A 20244-nucleotide genomic window follows, 5' to 3' on the forward strand; every position below is an offset into this window, starting at 1 on the left:
TGGAAGTGACAAGATTTACTAGTGTTTCTTTCTCATCACTTCACTTCTATCTCACAGACCATATAACGTTAATGTTGTTGTATTGTAGTTGTAATGCAGACTCATTCCAGTAGATGGCGGTAATCCACCAAAATCTGCCACCTGCAGTGACAAACAGCGTTAGTGCTGTGCATTGTGGGAAACAGTGTGCCAGGTAGACTGGTCCATTGCATACTGAGAAATTTTCCTGGATCAGTAGGACATCTAGGGATTTTTGGCATACTGCAGATTTTTCAAGTTTTCGCATACTGACTGTTACGTACTAATTTTTGCCCAAAATAGCAGGCACTACTAGTGTAGTAGGGGGTTTGGAAAACCGCCACCATCTCCCTTTGTCCTGTGCCAGATTGTCTTGTCATGTGTTGCCCGATAAGTCTATGTCCAAGTATATGATTTACCTCGTTTCTCCAGCCTTGCTGTGATTTTTTGTTTCCTTTTTCTCAAGTTGCTCTAGTGTTGCTGTGATTTTGTGTTCTTACTTTGAGAGTTTTTTGCTTCATTAAAAGACTTTGATTCCTTTTTCGAGTTGTGCATTTGGATCCTTTTGTGCGGGTCTGCCAGTTGCACGTGTGACGTCTAACCATTCAGTGTGCAGTGAAAATAGGTCCAAAGGTTTCAACACACTGGTAAGAACACCAACATAGTGTTCCAGGAGATACTGCAGATTTTGCAAGTTTTTGCATACTGACTACTACGTACTAAATTTCGGCCAAAATAGGAGGCACTACTAGTGTAGTAGGCAGTTTGGAAAACAGACGTTGTCTGAGAATCGCTGTTTTGTTTGGGATAACACATGTAAACAGGTTATTCTGAATGTTTCAAAAACTGGAATATCGATCTTAACCTGAATACTATGAAGAAATGACTGGTCCAAGTGTGAACAGTAAACATAAGCACTGACTGAACCACAGAGGGTTAATTAGGTGTGACACAAAACACAGGTGAAACTAATGAGCGCAATCATACAGTCAGTAAAATTAAACACAAGGAACACAAAAAAGAACAAAACATGGCAGCACTTATGTTTTGGGGGCTGTTGGAAAAAAAAGAAACACATCAAAAAAGTTCAAACATTGTATGGAAAACTAAAATCTCTGCATTAAAAGAGGACGCACAGACTTCTGTTTGGATGTTAAGCTCATCAAGTCATTTTGACACAGATTCAACCATCTGATGCGTTTGGTGTTTATGCTGTGGCACCTTAAGCTTGTGCCCTCTTAAACCTGGTGCCCATGAAGCTGCAGATGCTGCTCATACAACCAGGACTGATCACAAACATTAAGAGAAGAGTGTGCTAGCTTTTGTGTGTGTACAAATGCTTGTACATAAGTGTGTTTCCAAGTGAGTAAGGCCATCATCTCAGTTTTTAGGGAGCCATGCTGCTTAATTGCCCATAAAGTGTTGATGAATGGAGCTGTGGGATATTTACAGTGGTGTTAATGGGAGTGTGCAAGTGGGAGTGGGAAAAAGGGACTACATTTACTGTTCCACGCATCTAAATTATCTGATTAAATGCTTTGCCTGGGCTTTCACATTACATATGTACTGTTCTGTTTTATTCTGTCATGTATTGGACTAAATCAAACATTCAGTTGGAGAAGGCCTTCCAGCAGGGATCTAAGCTGCTAAAAGAAGAGACGTGTCAAAGCTGTGGCAGTGGTTGGCCACCAAGTTGGGGCATACCCTGCTGTATCATATGTATTAGGTGTCTTTGGGAAATCATGGAAGATAAATTAATCAAATCCCACATGAGCTTTTTGTATCAATTCATTCAAACCAAGGATGGACCCCATCATGGTTTTATAATCTGAGCTTCAAGCAACAGATAAGGTTGCATGAACACTGAGATTTTCCAACTAACATGCTTTGGAGAAACAATGGCCTGAACTCCTCTGGCCCACTGCCAAGTGTCAGCAACTCATTCAAAGAGAATGTTGACTCTTCCACCTCCTTGGTATTACATAGTGGCACTTTATACAAAGCTGTTCGATTTCTGTCTTCTTCAAACGAAAAGCAGCCGCAATGTGATTTACCAATGCTGAAAGTAATTGTGGTCAGTGTTTTTGGGTCTATGTTGAGCATGTTTGATAGGCAGGCGCAAACTGGCACAGTGTTATGTACAAATGGCTGTAGCCATTGTGGCATGAAGGAGGCAGAAGTGCAGTAACAGACGATGGAGGCACATGTCAATATATCTGACAGAAATAACATCTGGCTACAAACCATTTGCCACTTTGGCATCTGTTATCAATTGTGCACGTTATCATAGTAGATCAGCCATGACATGCTCACTAAAAGCACATGCAACCTTTTTAATTTGCACAGGCAACTAAGTACTAGTTATCTGGGATCGAGGTGGCTCATGTCTTTAATAGAGCATATGCACGTGGCATCACAGCAAGCAGAAGTCACTGTGGTTGAGCCCACTGAGTGGCAGAACAGGGAGAGTTGAGTGGCAACATTGGGTTGAATTCTGTCTAAACTTAAAAACAAAATAATAATAATAAAAAATTAGGAAGAGCTGTTGCAGGACTGATTGAATGAGCAGGTTTGAAAAGTAGTCAGATCTTTTTTTTTATTTGACAGGCAACTGGATGATATTTACAGAAACAATCCAGGCAACAAAAGCTGGATTTGTGTCCCTTTTGTGTCAGTAAACATTTATTCATGATGTATTTTTGGGTAAAACTACACCCTAAATTACAAAAGCTGTAAATATCCACATATTAAATTCAGCTATATTTTTCTGAAACATTTTTGTCTTCATGCATGTGATTATGAACCTTGTGCTTGCAATGATGTCAGCTAACTTAAACTGAGGCTAACCCAGTTTTCCAAACAAGAGGAACTCCAGCACAAAGCAGCCGTAGATGTGTTGTATGAAGTATTTGATGTTTACTAAACCCAAATATCAAAAGTACTAATAGATAATATGTGTATTCACTTGGGTCAATCACTGTACACTGCAAATTGAATCATATAAGAGGCTTTTGTAGCTTCTGGGTTTTACATTGTGTTTTCCTGGTGTTGAAATCAGGAACAAATAAATGTTGGGATATGATTTCTGGCCACATGTGGTTGATCATGGACCCCTGGTTCTTTGGTAACTTTAACAAATCAATATTGAGTCCAACTGTCCTTAATTTCATGTCATATTCCACATTTTCCCTGTTCTGTTACACTGTAAAAAAAAAAAAAATCTATATAACATGGTAAAAGCACTGGCAGCAAAGTTTCCAGTTTCCTGTATTTTTACAGTTATTTCATGTAGATCCATGTTTTATGTTTTTACAGTGTTTGCCTGCAATTTTACAGTATTTGTCTGGAAACATTGCTGCTGCTCTTATCGTTTTTTAACAGTTCTTTTTGTTTTCTACAGTGTAGTCCTATATAATTACAGTTATCTTACGTAGTTTTGCATATTTACAGTGTTTGACTGTAATCAAATGGTATCTGTCTGGAAACTTTGCTGTCACTGCCTTTACGTTTTTTTTTTTTTTTTATTACTGTGTAATATATATACATACAAATATATATATATATATATATATATATATATATATATATATATATATATATATATATATATATATATATATAAGAAAACAGGAAAAATCTGTTAAAAATTACAGACCATTCCCTGTTAATTTTTTTTTTTTTTAACAGCGTGTGTTCACTGCCACACTTCAAGATGTAAATTGAGTTTGTTTTTCCACTCAGTCCGACTGAGGGGAAGTGATGTAAACTGATACCCTCTATATGTAAAACAACAACAACAAAAAAGCAGGGGCAGACATTAATGCCACAAGTGATGAAGGGTTACCTGACATCAAATGGCAGTCCACCAGATGTTTTATTGTAGTTTCTGTGCCTGACTTTCTTTCCTGCTTGATTTACCGTCTATTAGAAATCCACTAAATCCAGCGCCATGACAGAACAGAGATAAAACTGGAAACATGGCAAATATAATTAATCTGTAGTGACAGAACAGGTATGAAGCATTAATAAAATGGACTGGCTTTGTATCTACTCGTTCTCCACCTAAAAATGAAGCTGCTTTTTTTCTACATTAATGTTTGCCTAAAGTAAGTTACATATCAATGAAAATGGTATCTCCACAAGCCATATGACAAGTCTGCACAGGCATAGTGAGAAATGACTGGTTCAGGTGTGAACAGATGTGGTCAAATCTTTGCACTTGTGGTCAGATTGAGTAGTACATGTGCTGCATGATTTTTTCTTGCAGGACCTGGACAGAAATAACTCTCTGTGTAAAACTACAGTTTAAAAATGGGGGGGGGGGGGGGGGGGGGGGGGGGGGGGGGTGACCATCTCAACTCCTCAGAGTTGATTCATTCATGCTCATAGGAGCAGAGGCTTGTGCTTACTTATTGATAAGCCAGATGTCAGGCAGCCAAACTTTGGAAGACGGAACACGTATCACCTCAATCCCATCATAGTCCTTGGGTTTCCATGAAAACCGATAATCTGTCCATTCCTGTGAAAATCAAAGGTGTTAAAAATAACTTAGCCATGAGGGCAGGACACAGGGGAATGTGACAAAAAGTGACCAAAGAATAACAGAGAGAGGAAACTTTGCATTTACAACTGTAACCAATTTGTCATTTCATCAGTTTATTTGTCATTTTTCAACTGCTGTAATTAGATTCCACAGGAACACTTCCCCTGTGCATTTGTCCTTGCATAACAAAACACAATTTGCATAATTTCTCATTTTGCATAAACTCTGCATTATTATGACTACTTCAAGAGTTTGTTATTTGTTCTGTGCCCTGGCACTGAGCTTCACATCCAAAAGGAGGTTCGATGTAAATGCATTTATTTTCAGTAGAGCTGTAAGTCATGGTTGACTTGGTTAAAATGATATGAAAATGTAATAAGGTATTCAATTACTAAAGACTGCGTTGGGGGTTTCCCTTCAAGTAACTTTGTGTTTCCCAACAAAACACGCCATTGACTGATGACTTACTGTGTGTTATTTGAAATACACTCCACATTATAACAGAACTAACTCCAATTTAAGGCTTCCTCCCACTTAGGAGGAAGGAGTTAGCAGAGAAGACATACACATTGTGTTGTAAAAGGTGTTGACATGAAGACATACTCACCAGATTCATGACAACAGTTGTGCTCATTTCTTCATTTTTCATATTCTGAAAGAAAAACAGAAAATAAAAGGTTTGTTTTTGTTATTGTACCATACTGCTTATAAAAAGATGTTCAATTGACTTCTATACCTGCTTGCAATCAAAGTTTTATGTGCCTTATTTGGTAAATGTAAGCAATAATAGGCTAATTTAAAAGTGCTTTTTTTAAAGGTATTAGTTTCTTTTTTGTAACGTGTAAACAACAATGACATCAACAAAAAAGATTTAAATAAGGCTGAAAAAGCCTAGTAACCATATTCCATTAGTTATAGGACACATGAAAAAAATGCTGATATGGAAGAAAGCCTTCAATTCAACTTTTAGCCATTTTTGCACAGTAATATTGAAATGACTTATTTGTCATACCTGCATGACTGAATGTTGTACAAAGCAGTGGTTTTCAAAGTGGGAGCCCAGTAAGGGGGCCTCAAAAAATTGGAGGGAAAGTAAAATAGGATCTCATCTTTTATTATAATTATTATGGCCCGAGCCCAAGAATTGGGGCCAAGGCCCTCCTGGAACCCAAATGATTATTTGTCTTCATTCTTTCTTTTGTTCCCTCCTTGGACTCCAAATTGCCTGCCTTTAACATGCACCAAAACTCACCAAACTCTGCACAAAATTCAGTCACGGTGAAAAATGTATGAATCCACTACTTGCACAAAAATATATGCTCCATGGCGTCCCCCAGTGGCTTTAAACTGCAGCCCCAAAGGCTACAAGCCTGAAATTTTTGGTGCATAACTATCTTACAAAATGTCTCTTCTGACCATAGTCAATTTGGAACAGGAAGTTTACTTTTTTGACATAAACATTGGACTTTTTTTCGATTTTTAGGCTTTTTTTCTAAATATGTCTGATCTTGATGAAAACCAACACACATGGACACAGCTATGTCATTATTTTCACCTGAAACAACTACAACACCTTGGACTAATGAAAAACTTAATAAATAAATAAAAGTCTCATGTGCTTAGTAATTTGATTCATTTCAAATCATCACCTCATATAAATCCAACTCATTATTTTCCATACTTTTCAATGAAATATTCTCTGTAATCAGACTTAAAAAATGTTTCTTTATATTTTAAGAAAATGGTTTTAACAAAGCATTTTTTTCTGTGACAGCATATAGTAACCGTGAGTGAGGAGGGAACACAGTGGATATAAGACCCTGCTGTATATCAAGATGTGCAGTGGTGGCACAGGCTGTTTGTGCTCCACATTGCATGGACCGTTTGTCTGTGTGACACAGCATGGACTGGCTGTTTATGCTCCCCATGGTATGGACCTGCTGTCTGTGCTCTTTGTGGAATTGATTGGCTGTCTATGCTCTTTGCATTAAGGACTGGCTGTTTGTGTCAAAAAAAAAGTCCTTTTACACTTAGAGATTCTGTTAGGAGGATCTCTTGTAATTGCACTCCCTTGCCACCTTGTGGCCTGGAGTCCCACACACTCTGTCATACATTACTTTTAGTGAGGCATGTGTCTGTTTTGGAATTGAGATTGGATCGAAACAAATTTTCTTTGCAAAGGACAACTTTTTTACTGGATACAACGCTCCAAGGTAAGGTATTTATCAGTACAGTTATGCAGCGCTACAGTTTGAAATGTGACATCAGGCAAACGTAGTAGCTGGCTATATGTAGCGCTATCAGTAGCCTGGTGCTCCGACGTATGTCGCTAACGCAACAACAGGTAAACACTATCAGTTTGTATGTAGTTCAGTAGCCTTTTATATTTAGCACAGCTGACAGCCTGGTGCTCTAAGACATGTCTGTAATGTGTAACGTTAGTGAATCCTGGTTATGTCCTGCTAGTCATCTACCAAGCAGAGCTAACATAACCGCACTCTTCATTTTATTGATAGACTCTCAAGTTTTAACAGACCTCTGCAGAATAACTGCTGACTGTGGGTTGGAATGGACATTATCACAAATAACTTGGCCCCTGTGTTATAGAGTGATACAGCCCGTGCTAAAGGCTAACTTGCCAGATGACACAGTTTAGTAGTGAGAACTGATGCAAAACAAAGATCTCTGTGTTTTATCTGTTCTCTCAACTAAACTTCCACAGCTGGCGTGGTGTTGTCATAGAGACCTAGAACTGTAAATCAATGCGGTTCTGCTCCATCCTGACTGGAAGCTAGGATGTAGCAATTTAAACTAACCTGTAACCAGACATATTGGTGCTGATAATCTCAAGTGTGGATTATGGTCAGGCCTACATCTAGCGATCACTTTCAAACTCCCCGCAGCCCCTTTAATTACAAAATTGGCCAAAATAGCATGAAAGTCCAGTCAGACACTTCATTTATTACGCTATTAACCATTTGGCACACACTGCAAAAGTCAATACGTACATTACCACTGTGCCATGAAGCACAGACCACCAATCAGTGCTGTGGTGCACAGACAACCTGTTCCCCCTGAGAAACAGTATTTCAATGTACAGCATGGTCTCATATCTACTGCCCTCCCTCCTCACTCAAGGTTACCAAAGTTATGAAATTTGAACTGATTTTTGTTGTGACAGTGTTTTGTAACCATGAGTGAGGAGGGAACGCTGTGGATATGAGACACAGCTGAGCATATACCTTTTTGAGTGGAGAACAAGAAAATTCATTTATCTTGAATAATGACCTAAGTTGGATTAACTTGGGGGAAAAAATGAGTAAGGAAGGTTTTGCACTCTCAAACTAATCTAGTTTAATTTACATGCCAAATTTAAGCCAGTGTAACTTCTTCTTTCTATTCTTAGGCAATGAGTTTCCATATTTTTTTGAGTCAGATCAGCTTATGATGTTTTACAGTGATGTGCAACATTTTTTAAGATTACTCCATATTTTAATTTGTAACAAAAAAGCATCAGGTTTATTTGATTTAAGGCATTCAGTAGAACAATTTTCCACAATCATAGAAACTACTTAAGAAGATGAGTTAAGTTAACTTAAGTTTTTAAATTTCATTACTTATTTTTTTTAAGGTAACCAGTTTAAAAGCATTTTTCAAGTAAACTCAACTTATCTTGGTTTACAGTATAAGATGTTTTCCAGACTCTCACATAAAGTGCCTGTGTGTGTATGTATGTGATTGTGCATTCAGGATGTAGGCGGCGCTTCCCTGAACCTGGCCTGCTATTTAAAACACTTGGAGGAATGTCAGCGAGACAGCTGGGCCTGAACACGGAGGGGGGTAGGGGTAGAAGGAGGTTGACTTAACAAATCCTTCTCTCTCTCTCTCTCACACACACACACACACACACACACACACACACACACACACACACACACACACACACACACACACACACACACACACACACACACACACACACACACACACACACACACACACATTCATACCTATCTCTTCACATATATTTCCTGTAGCTCTTAGCATTCACCCCCTGTAGGGGGGATGGTAAGAAAAACACTGCTGTTATCCAGCTGAACAGTTCTGGGCAGTGAGGGGCTCAGCATCCAAGTGGGTCAGTTTTCAAGATCGTTCCACTCCGGAACTCATCAGCCCCGTGTGACTCCCTCTCTGGTGTGAGACTGACCTTGAGTGTAGGCGTAAGGAGCATGCTTACTATAGATGGATATGCAAATATGACAAATTGCAGGTGAGTGTGCGCGTGTGTGTGTGTGTGTGTGTGTCTTAGTCTGTGCATACATGTACTGCAGAGAAAATGCAGAAGGGGACATAAGAAACCAGATGAAAAATGAAGTGCACGCATGTGTATGTGAACTATCTTTAGTGTTTTTTATGGTGTCTCACATTCAGAGACTGAGCCAGGAATATTTCACATAAGCATGACTTTTTGTTTCATTTTACCTCAGTGGCCCAAAGCACCAACTTCAGAGGCAGATACCTCTAAGGAACATTGTGAATTAAAAACTAGCGCCATATTTTGTGTCATCTATTATGCTAAAATTTTGTCATCCTGACATGTGGAACTTCTGGGAGTGCACTGGTCCCATCACAGGGAAGCGTAAAGCTTTTATGGGGACATCTGTCTGTGAAAATCAGACTAGATTTTTAAATATGTATCTATTAGAGGAAGAGCTGTTCCTGAGGCAGAGAAGCCTCAAGATGAAACTCAGAGAAATGTCAGCAACATGTCACGTAGTAAAAGAGAGGAGAGGGGTGGGAGACACAGGCATCCCAGTAGGTTTCATGTCCTGACTGTCACACAAAACTCAGATTCAGAAAGCACAAAGAAACTAACCTACTTGCAGTACAATTTTGTTACATATCTACTGAAAGGTGATGTAAATGTATAACCTGACCATTACCTAACATTGAGCTAACATGGCTTTGAATAAACCTAAAATTAAGATCATATCCTTCTCTACTGTTTTGGGCAGTTAACACCAGCCAGACATTAAGTTGAGTACTGAGTGACAATCATCTTAAAAAATTCAATGCTGTTCTATTTTCTCTAGATCATGTTGCTTTTTTTCCCCTAATGAATTGTATGACAAAATCTAAACTACATCAACATCCATTGGAGATTTTTCAAAAAGCTTCTGTGATTCAATCATGTTAGCCCGCCATGTTAGTCCAAAATTTTTAAGTCCTACACCGCCGAAAGCTCCTAACTGCCAGATGGAGACGCACAGGACGAATAGCCGAAGACCAAGTGCTCCTGGTGTCTTGAGTAAAAAAATGCAGGCATTCATATGATCTATCACACAGAGAGCACCCTGATAACGGTGTGATGAGCACTTCCTTGTGGCTGGGTTGGCATAGACAGTTTGGGAACAGACACCACGCAGTGTTAAAAAGTATAAAACCCACATGTTCTCTTGTGCTGATTCCTCCATGTGCTGATTTGACTCAACATAGGGGACTTCACCCAGTTTTGACACAAAACGGATTAACAGCCATATTTTAGGGTTCAGTGGAAAAGCCAGATTGTGTTTCATTTTGCTGAAACAACAAACCGTCAACATGAACTGAGCTGTAAACAGGTTGGAGGTTTAAAGTGGTCAATAAAGACAGCATGAATGAGGAAAGGCTCATCAGCATCAGTCTTCTCACTTGTTTTTTTTTTTTTTTTTAATCACAGAATACAAAAAAGCTCATGTCCCAAACTAGTTGTGTCCTAGTGGAGAAGAAGGGCGGTTCAAGATAAAGGCCACCATTGAAAAACTTGCTTCTTTGTAAATAAATTGTTTGAACGTCCCTAACACACACACACACACACAAAAAAAAAAAAAAAAAAAAAAAAAAATTCTATTTGTAGGTCATTATATACTTACTTATTCATACTTATAGATGTTACATTCAATTTCTACTGAAGCCATTTTATAAAATGGAACTTAATACAGCACCTTTAAGGCTTTTGTTAGCTTTCATTGCCATGCCCAAATTGTTGTTTCATTACAGAACATTTTTAGGCTCCTTGCCCCAAGGGAGAGGACCTCTTCTAGCAGAACTAGAAGAGCCTTTTAGTGGGTTTTTTTTTTGAGTGCCTAGATGGGGCTAAAGAGAAAATTATGGGATCTTGGGGGTCATGTTTGTTATCAGATAAAATGTTTTAACGGGTATGAGATGTGTGCCAATTTTGTAGAGTTTCTGGTGAGTTTAGGGGGTGAAATTAGAGCTCAAAGCAGGAGTAAGAAGAAAAAGTGTCAAACGAAAAACAAGAGGGCTGACAGCCCTGTATGGCACAAGAAGCTGGCATTTTGCCTTTCAAAACAAGACTTCTCCACATTTTTGCCCATTCTACAAAAAAATTATCCCCTCCCAAACCATAAATAGTTGGCTTGAAATTTGCTCTGATTACAGAGTGGACCCTGCTTTACAAAAGTTGTTGGGGATTTTGACGTTTTGGACCTGGTTTTCAAATGACAAGCCCCCAAAGAAGCTGTCTCACCTCACTCCTTTTAAATAAATGGGAATAAATGGATCTGCTCCATGCAAGCTCCGGCATTTGGGCCTCTAGACAAAAAAGTAAAATTTATACAGCTTTAAAAAAGACATGGATGGATTCCTGACAAAATTTCCTTCCAAAATAATACATCTTTACAGCAGTTAGGGTAAAATTTTGGCATCTATGAGGAGTTATTTCCAAAACTTCTGTGAATTTAACTGTTCTTGGAGCAGCAGTCGGTGATGATGTCACACACTTACTAAGAGTTCCATGGAGCTGGTCATGTGACTCACTGAAGGAGGGAAAATGCTATGGTTTAAACACACAATGGAAGGGGATAAAACCTTGACAGTGGAGATAAAACAGGCATGAAGGCCCAGGGGGAGTGCGAGGACCTGTCCAACCCTGCTGCCAGCTTTAATATTGTTGAGCCTTTCCTTCAAACCTTACTGAGGCTGATCCTACGACCACTAACAGTTTCATATGACTCATATTATTTTGACTGTCAAATAGCCCTCAATACAAGAGACATAAATAGATCACTTCAGTAAACAGTCACTTCACCACAAGCCTCTTTATTTCTGTACCACATACTGCACATCCGGTTCTGTTTCCCTGACTACTGGTTGTGTATGTTCATCTGTGAAAATGTGTAATGGACTCATAGCTCACCAGACCAACGAAGGAGGACAGGACCATACCGATGCGAACCACCACCCTATCTTCAGGTCTCACTGCTGGCCGCACGTTCGCCTTGTAGTTGGCGAAAACTTTTGCCAGTAACGCCTTCTCAGCATCAGTTGCACCTGTGTGACATATGGAGGGAGGCTTACATGACAGGTTCAGTTATAACAGCTATAAACCCAAATGCTGGCTGTCCTTTTTCTTCTAATCAGCCAAATTGCAATCAGATGGGTCATTTATTAGCACCTGCAAAAGACAAACAAAACAAAAAGCTTTCATTTCAATACAAACCTATTTCTGGCCTCTTTCTCTGCTTATTATTCCCACCCAAAAACTTCTAACTAAAGCTCCTGCTCGCTGTTCTTTTCAAAATCCATCACGCTGATGACAAGTTGGGGTGAGGCGTACTGACTGGCAGCCAAGGTGTGCCGTGCATTCAGATACGAGTAACAATGAGCTTTCTAGCTCAGCGTCTGAGTCAATAGTGCACAGTGAGCAGATGCTTCACAGAATTAGTTAATGCAGAAGGATGTGTCACCCAGCAAGAGATAGAAGGATTAGCTGAGGCCAGTTAACAGATGTTAAGTCTATATATTAGATCAGGGGTGTCCAACGAGTCAGAGACCAAGAGCCACAAAAATTATGATGGTACCACAAAGAGCCACATCACATACGTGGCCTTACAAACACACTTCCTCTCACCCATAAACAAAATGACATGAAGGGCTCTAATTTCATAGACCAGGTGCAAGCGCAGGCGCACCTGCCCTGTGCCAGCCTTCGCCGCGCGAACAGGGCGTGACCAGCGCACTTTGCAAGTTTCCTGCAGTGCAAAGAGAGGCGCAGTCAAGGCGCAGAGGAGCGCAGAGGTGTCCACGCCTCCCTCCACGCAAATGGCAGAAAGAGAGTAGAAAAGCCATGAGTGGGTTTAACACAGCCAAGCGCTGTTTTCACCAATCAAATGCGCGCCTCTCCTCGCCTTTAAATGCGCTGCGGCCGAGGCTCAGCGTCTGATTGGTCCGAGTGATCCCCAGCACCGTGGAAGGTATGGTGGAAAGACCCGATAGCGGAGACGGTCAGAGCCGCTGTCCCTGCAGCAGGAGAATGGACAGCGGGGCGCATCGGAGGACACGAAGCGCATGACCATGTGGGCCAGCTCCCGGGACAGATGTAATCTGTTCCTTTGTCATTAATAGGAGAACAAAATGAAGAGACAGTTACACAGCTGGCTTATCCATTCAGAATACTTTTGATCCACCTGCACTCCTGGTTTGTCATCACCAAATAGCAGAACCTCTGGTGATATACTGTATACTCTCCCGGTGTCTCCACCTCATCCTCCTTACAATAATGTACTCCATCTTTTTAGATCACGTTAAAAATAAAGACTAAAAATCACAGGTAAATCCTGAGTGACACACATCAATTTTGTCTCTTTTGTCTTCGTCTTTTCTCTCCCTCTTTTCTTTGAATTAAATGAAATGAGAGAACCAGATTTACTCAGTATCAGATGTTAAGGCTGTTTATTGTTTAATTGTAAGATGTGCATCAAACTTCCAGCTGCCGTCAGGTTAACTTTCCATTATGACAAACGGCTTTAATCTGACATCAGATGTGACGGGACAGTTAATATAGATACAAATGTATATGCTGGTTCAGACAGTTACATTAAATAGTGATTGCTGTGATTGTTTACTGTATTAAAATGTGCCTGATACTTTGGAAACCTGCCTCTGAGGCTTTGTTGTCATGTGCGCACATATGCGCCTGTCACCAAATTACAGGGTGCGCTCCGCCTTGCGCCGAGGATAGACCAGGTTGGAGCTGGCGAGCTTTCAGCGCACTTTTTTGGCACGAAATTGTCACTGCCCCAACACGAATCTGTTGACACCTCCCCCTGGTGCGCTGTCAACTCCCCCTGGCGTGTTGTCACACTCATCCCTGCGCAGACGGTCTACCAAATTTTCAAATTTGCAGCGCACGGTGGTGTGCTGCACGAATTTAGCACTGCGCAGGGTGCGCTAGGCTTGCACCCCCTGCGCTGCGCCACGAAATTAGAGCCCGAAATGAAAATCAACATTTCCATTTTTTGAAGCGAGATTTACTGTGTTTTTAAGAGTGTTTAAATTCGTACTTGGAGCCGTGCTAAAGACAAATTTCTGTTTTTACTGCAGAAAAGACAAAGTTCCATCTGTCTTTATCTATCTATCTATCTATCTATCTATCTATCTATCTATCTATCTATCTATCTATCTATCTATCTATCTATCTATCCATTCAACCACCTACCTACCCACCTACCTACCTATCGATGGATGGATGGATAGATAGATAGTCTCGCTCGCTGAATACAGTCATGGAAGATAGAGATGGGAGGGGCTGAGAGAGGAGTGCACGAGGAAAAGTGAAAGTGAAACTTAAATCCACATGTTTCTTTTTACAGAGAACAGGGAGAGAAGGTAGCAAAGCAAGCCCAAATTAGCAGCTTCACTTAAGAGAACAAGCCCCCAAAACTATGGGCTATGTTCATTTGCGTAATCAACATTCTGTGGGTTACACCATTTCTGTTCAACTGACAAGCAGGTCACTTCAGGTATGCTAGCGGTTCACATAGGAGTCTGGGAACAGGCCACATTTAAAAATGTAAACAAAAAATTACATTTAAGCAACAAGGACTGCAGTGATAAAATTCAGATCCTGATCCTGATGTAAAAACATTCTGATACATTTTCCCATTTGATGATGTTTACACAGCACGTAACACTGCAGAAAACTGACCACATCATCTGGTATAAAGAGACACCTGAGGGACAGGCAAGGTTTGATTGTGAATATTGTTGTTAAACTGCAGTCTTATGTGGATGACAGGCATTAATGTATACAAGTATTTTATATTAATTTGTTTCCTAGATACCTGGCTTCCTGTGGACTTGGCCTAAATCAGAGCAAAAGTGAATCACATGCGTTAGTCACATTTATCAATATCAGATGAATACTAGCAATAATGTTCAAAAACAATTTACACCTTTCTCTGAACATATCTGCAAGAAATGTTCAATTTTTCACATTAACTGAAATACATATCAAAGGAAATACACATTTGAGCTTCACACTTCACACTCCAATGCATATTCACTTTGACTTCCTCCAATTTTTCTCCCTTCAGTATTGGAAGGTTAAAAGCATTTATAATCAGCAGCTCCAGTGACGCAGCATTCATCACGTCTGGCATAGCTGTGGGCCCGGCTGGATCTGACCTGACAGGAATAAATGACAACGATCACCAAGCAAGGCACCCCCATTAGCTAGGCACAGGGAAGCATGGCTGCTGATGGCCCAGGCTGCGAGGTTGCTGTAAACAGCTCGGCTTAAGCATTTTCTTCACTTATATGACTTGGTGCGTAAGTCAAACTAAAGTAACACTGATGATCTGAGAGGGATGATACTGTAGGATGTATTCTCAATCTGACTTATGATAAAGAAAGAGAGGCTGATTTAATGACTTTGAAAAAGAACGTAAGACACACACTCTTAGCTGCTCTATGTCATGATTTCTGCCCTGTGAGTGCACTTTCTGGGGAATGATCAACACAATTTTAAAACTGACAATGACAGGAGTGAGGTTTAATATGAGCTGTGAGTAGTTTGAGTGCTCCTCTCTCCTCCAGGTACTCGTGGTTGGTGATTAAATAAATCGCCTGAAGACAAAAAAGTCTTCTCTCAGGAGCAGCTGTTTTAAATGGTTTTGATGATACTCTTGACTTCTGTCTTCTACTTAAGGCTGACATTCCTGTCCTAGTTTCACCATAACTGTGTTTGTTTGAGACAATCCAGTCAGGCTGAGTGAAAACCTTGACTGCACAGTACACTACAGTATAAAAAAGGGAAAACCCAGGCAAAACCAATGATCCCTGACCATTATTTCTGATTGAATCATTCATTTGGACAAAATGTTTCCTGCTTCTTTGCTGTCATGTTATCTACCTAATCCCAAACAGCTGTTCGTTCTGTAAATGATGCTTTAGCTGTAGGTAGGACTAACCCCAAACTACAAAAGTAAAGCCAGTTCCACCCATATCAAATGAGTGAACCAGAATATCTCAATATAGCATGATCAATCATAAATGCATTCAGGAAAAACTGTAAAAACACATATTTCAATCCAGTTTACTCAATGGACCCCCTGTATTGGCTGGGTATCACCTTGTGAATTGATGTACTGTGCCTCAAAGTGGGGTCCCAGGACCCCCAGGGTAATCATAGCTAGAGGGTCCACGGAAAAATTTAAGAACATTTGTAAAGGTGTGCTATGTCATTAGAAAAGCAAAGCAACAAACTGGGATCTCTTGCACCAACAAAATTAGCTTCTTTTTTTAAAAAATACTCCTGCCAAATTAATTTTGTGCCATGAGATCAATTCCCATATGCACTGAAAAAAATGTTTTCTTGAATTAACCCGATTTTATTAATTTTAGCAATTGCACGCAATATCTTTATCTAGATCTAGATGATTTATTTCATCTTAATGTACATATTATCTTTAAGTTATTTCAAATTAATAACATTTGTTGTTGTAACTCAAATACACATAGTAGATTTTACTCTAATTTTCTAAGAAATCACAACTAAACCCATGTTCATCGAACTAAATTGTATTGAATTAATGAATTGACTCATTTCAAACCGTGAGTGAGGAGGGAGTGCAGTGGATATTAGACCCAGCTGTATGTTAAGATGTTAACTGGCCAAGGGCGCAGGCTTTCTGTGCGCCACATGGCATGAACCGTGTACCTTTAAGCATGTTTAATACTTTATATGTTAATAATGAGATGTGTTGATGGGCTAAAATTTGGATCAGAAATGACAAACTGGGTTTTGTCTTCAGTTATATTCAAGTTACCATTACTGAGAGAGTAATTTCATTGGAGCCCTCACTGTCGTGGAGCACAGCCAGCCAGGCAGCCAGCAAATCAGTCTATGCTGTGGGACACAGACACACTGTCCCCACGTGGTAGCACGTGGTAATGTGCATCAGGGTCTCATATCCACAGTGTTCCCTCCTCACCCATGGGTTTTCCTTTTGGGTTTTGCAGATTATTGAGTTGAAACAACTTAAACTTTTAAGTTGGATTAATGCAAAATATTGATTTGAGAAGAATTAAATTATTTAATTTATTTGACTTATTAAGTTGTGTTTATTGAACTTGTTAATTTTATTTCAAAGAACTTAATTAATGTAGGTGTGACCAATTGAAGCAATTCATTTAAGTTGGTCCAACTACTTCTTTTCATTAGCTGTAGCAATGCAGAATTTCAAGTTGACGTGATCCACAAAAACACATTGGAAACCTTGACTTAAAAATATTGAGTTGGATTGATTAAAAAAATTACATCACTTCAACTGATTGAAGATTCCCTTTTTACAGTGCAGGTTATTCTCTGGCTCTGCTCTCTGATGAATAGGGCCTATTTTACATTACTGCCACCTCCTGCTCTGGAGAGGTGTTGCAGATGGGATTCCTACCTAAACCACTTAGGTTGAGTGAACATAAAGTGATCTTGTTGTTTTAACAATTTTTGTAGCTTACTAACTGTAACTTAACCATAAACTGTATAACAAATAGACATAGTCTGCATTACGTCACATGTCTTTGTGTGAAACTGAGATTTGAAGCAAATCATTTGCAGATGCCATTTTGGAAATGGGGTGGGCTTTAAAGTGATACTCCAGGATGGAACAAGTTGGGTCCTTTCACAAGGTTTATGGCAGAAATTACCCCTACAGCAGTGTTTTTGTGCAGCAGAAGCCCAGAGCGCTCGCACCAAACACCCCCCCCTCCCTGCTCCTCTGCCAGTTTCCTCTGCACTCAGACGGGACCATATTTTACTTGACCAAAAACACAAATAAACGGACTCCCACCGAAAAAGTCTGATATGGGTCTGCATTCACACTTTATTCAGAGAATTTTCAGCGCGTTACTTTCACACAAAAACACTGCTAAATAAGGCTCTAGTTCTTATCATGTCGTAAATCGGCGCTACCTCCGCAGAGCCACAGCTGGCTACGAGGCTCTCGCCGCTTAGTGTATCAGTGCACACGCAGCGTGCCAGATATAAACAAACGCAGGTAGTCTGCCAGGACGAAGAGACACGATGAGAACTAGAGCCTTATTTAGCGGTGTTTTTGTGTGAAAGTAACGCGCTGAAAATTCTCTAAATAAAGCGTGAATGCAGACCCATATCAGACTTTTTCGGTGGGAGTCAGTTTATTTCTGTTTTTGGTCAAGTAAAAAATGGTCCCGTCTGAGTGCAGAGGAAACCGGCAGAGGAGCAGGGAGGGGGTGTTTGGTGCGTGCGCTCTGGGCTTCTGCTGCACAAAAACACTGCTGTAGGGGTAATTTCTGCCCTAAACCTTGTGATAGGACCCAACTTGTTCCATCCCGGAGTATCACTTTGAGCCTCCACTCTAACAGCTACAGGTGACTGCTTGTCAATCAGCTGAGCTCCGCCTCTGATTGGGTGAACTCAACATCTTAAAGATCTGAATTCAGATGAGAGTTTTTTTTTTTACCAAGCTGTAAACGCGTTGATTTCTGAAGTGAAAATGTCTTGTTTTGGCTTGGTGTGTACATGATTTCTGGTACTTTTGGAGCCAGCCTCAAGCAGACACTCGATGCACTGCAGATTTTTAGCACTTCTCAGTCTTTACTGGCTGCTTGAACTCACCCTGTGTTGCCACTTGAAGTATATTTGACTTTGACAGACCATACAGACATCAAAGAAAACACAAGCTTGGGAAACCAGTTTGGCTTCAGTTCTTAAACTTGGCCGCCTTGATCTAAGTCAAACACTTTTATTCCTGATCCATCTTTCTAGTTTTCTAGTTTACTACTCCATCCCCTGTCCCCTCTCGCCTTGATAATATTCAGAAAATGCTTATTAATAAATAAAAATAAATAAATAAATAAATAAGTAAATAAAATTATTCTGAACTGTATTTGATGTTTAGTACTGTTAGCATGCTAGCAAATATGAAAAGGTTAAAACTCCAACATAAGTACAATAGCATCTCACAGCGAGTACATACTGTTTTTAGCAGTGAGCTCATAAGTCTGTTATGTTTTAGTGCAAACTTAAAGCTTTCAATTCATCAGTAAACTAGCAAATCCCTGCAGCAGCAGACCTTGCTATGTAAACATTAGCATGTTAGCATGCAAACAAGACTTCCAATGCTTCTGTCTTTGTACCCATGTTGTTACTTACACTCAGTACATGTTGTAGATATTAACAATGATACTGCATTTTTTACTGATGTTTCTGTATTTAGGTGTAATGTTTTGTAGAGATGCAGGGAATTCTAATTCATAAGTACTTGTGCCACGTAATTGTGAAAAGCAGTATGGCTATTTTTTTCCAACTATATTAAGGTCACGTTTGTTTTGAATGCTTTTATTTCCCACTAATAGCTCCTATTACTCCAGTGACTACTGGTGCTGATTTTGGTGTTAAGTCGTCATGACCTTTACCCCATTATTTGTGCTTCACGTAGCTCCCAGCAGGTGGTATTATTATAGTATACATGGGAGAAATATAGCATGATTACCAATACTTGATTACATGGGAATAATGTGATAGCGTGTGTCTTACCTCCCAGTGTGCTGAGGCTGCCCAGGCAACATGCCAGCAGGAGCAGATTCAGGCTCTTCATGGTAACCCTCGTCCCCAAAACCAAAGTAAAATCTCTCTACTCTTGGAAACAGATTCTGCGTTGATTAATCCACAAAGTTTCTTCTTCTTCTTCTTTTTCTCCCCCTGTGCAGCTGACAGGAACTTCTCAGAATGAGTTTTGGTTTGTTCAGTTCGCACTGTTGTTGTCTGTCAGTCAGGCCGGCCTGGCCAACTGCTGTCTGCTCCAATTACATCCTCAGAGAGGGGAGGGTGTGTGTCACAGTTCACCCCCCCAGTTAGTGTGGATCAGGGTTAACTGTGCCCAATGAGAGTCTACTTACACACAGCTTTACTCAAAGCTCACAGGGGCTCTGTAAGGTAAGACAGAGAGCGAGAGTTTAAGGGCAAGCTTCATTTTTAATGGAGAGTCAATAGAAACCCTGCAGGTGTGGTGTCCTTCAGTCAAAAGTAAGAACTGGTAAACCCAAAGACTGTTTGTAAAGAGTGGAACTATCTTGGGTATAAAGACCATAAAGTTGTCCAATTTGTCATATATATATATATATATATATATATATATATATATATATATATATATATATATATATATATATATATATATATATATATATATATATATATATATATATATATAATTAACTATGTTGGTGTTCTTGACAATGTGTTGCTTTTGGACCAATTTTCACTGCACACTGAATGGTCAGACATCACACAGCTGTATGTGCAACTAGTTAACTGAAAAATCCTACATGATGGTGATGGTTCCAGTTATAAGTAGACATTT

The 20244-nt window shown here is 39.8% G+C and overlaps 1 protein-coding gene across 1 annotated transcript in view; it reads right to left on the reverse strand.

Annotated features, from left to right (window-relative positions):
* The window catches only part of chrnb1 (cholinergic receptor, nicotinic, beta 1 (muscle)), a 47719-nt gene extending 28145 nt beyond the window's left edge, over window positions 1–19574 (reverse strand). Inside the window, exons 1-4 of the mRNA XM_074661919.1 lie at window positions 19419–19574; window positions 11760–11893; window positions 5169–5213; window positions 4428–4537 (exon numbers count right to left, since the gene is read on the reverse strand). Coding sequence (XP_074518020.1) covers window positions 4428–4537; window positions 5169–5213; window positions 11760–11893; window positions 19419–19479 — 350 coding nt within the window. The 5' untranslated portion in view covers window positions 19480–19574. The remainder of the gene's footprint in view (window positions 1–4427; window positions 4538–5168; window positions 5214–11759; window positions 11894–19418) is intronic.
* Window positions 19575–20244: the final 670 nt, after the last annotated feature.

This window comes from Halichoeres trimaculatus, unplaced genomic scaffold, assembly GCF_033239565.1.
Source record: "Halichoeres trimaculatus isolate MK-OKI-2021-1 unplaced genomic scaffold, fHalTri1.1 fHalTri1_scaffold_22, whole genome shotgun sequence".
NCBI classification, from domain to species: domain Eukaryota; kingdom Metazoa; phylum Chordata; class Actinopteri; order Labriformes; family Labridae; genus Halichoeres; species Halichoeres trimaculatus.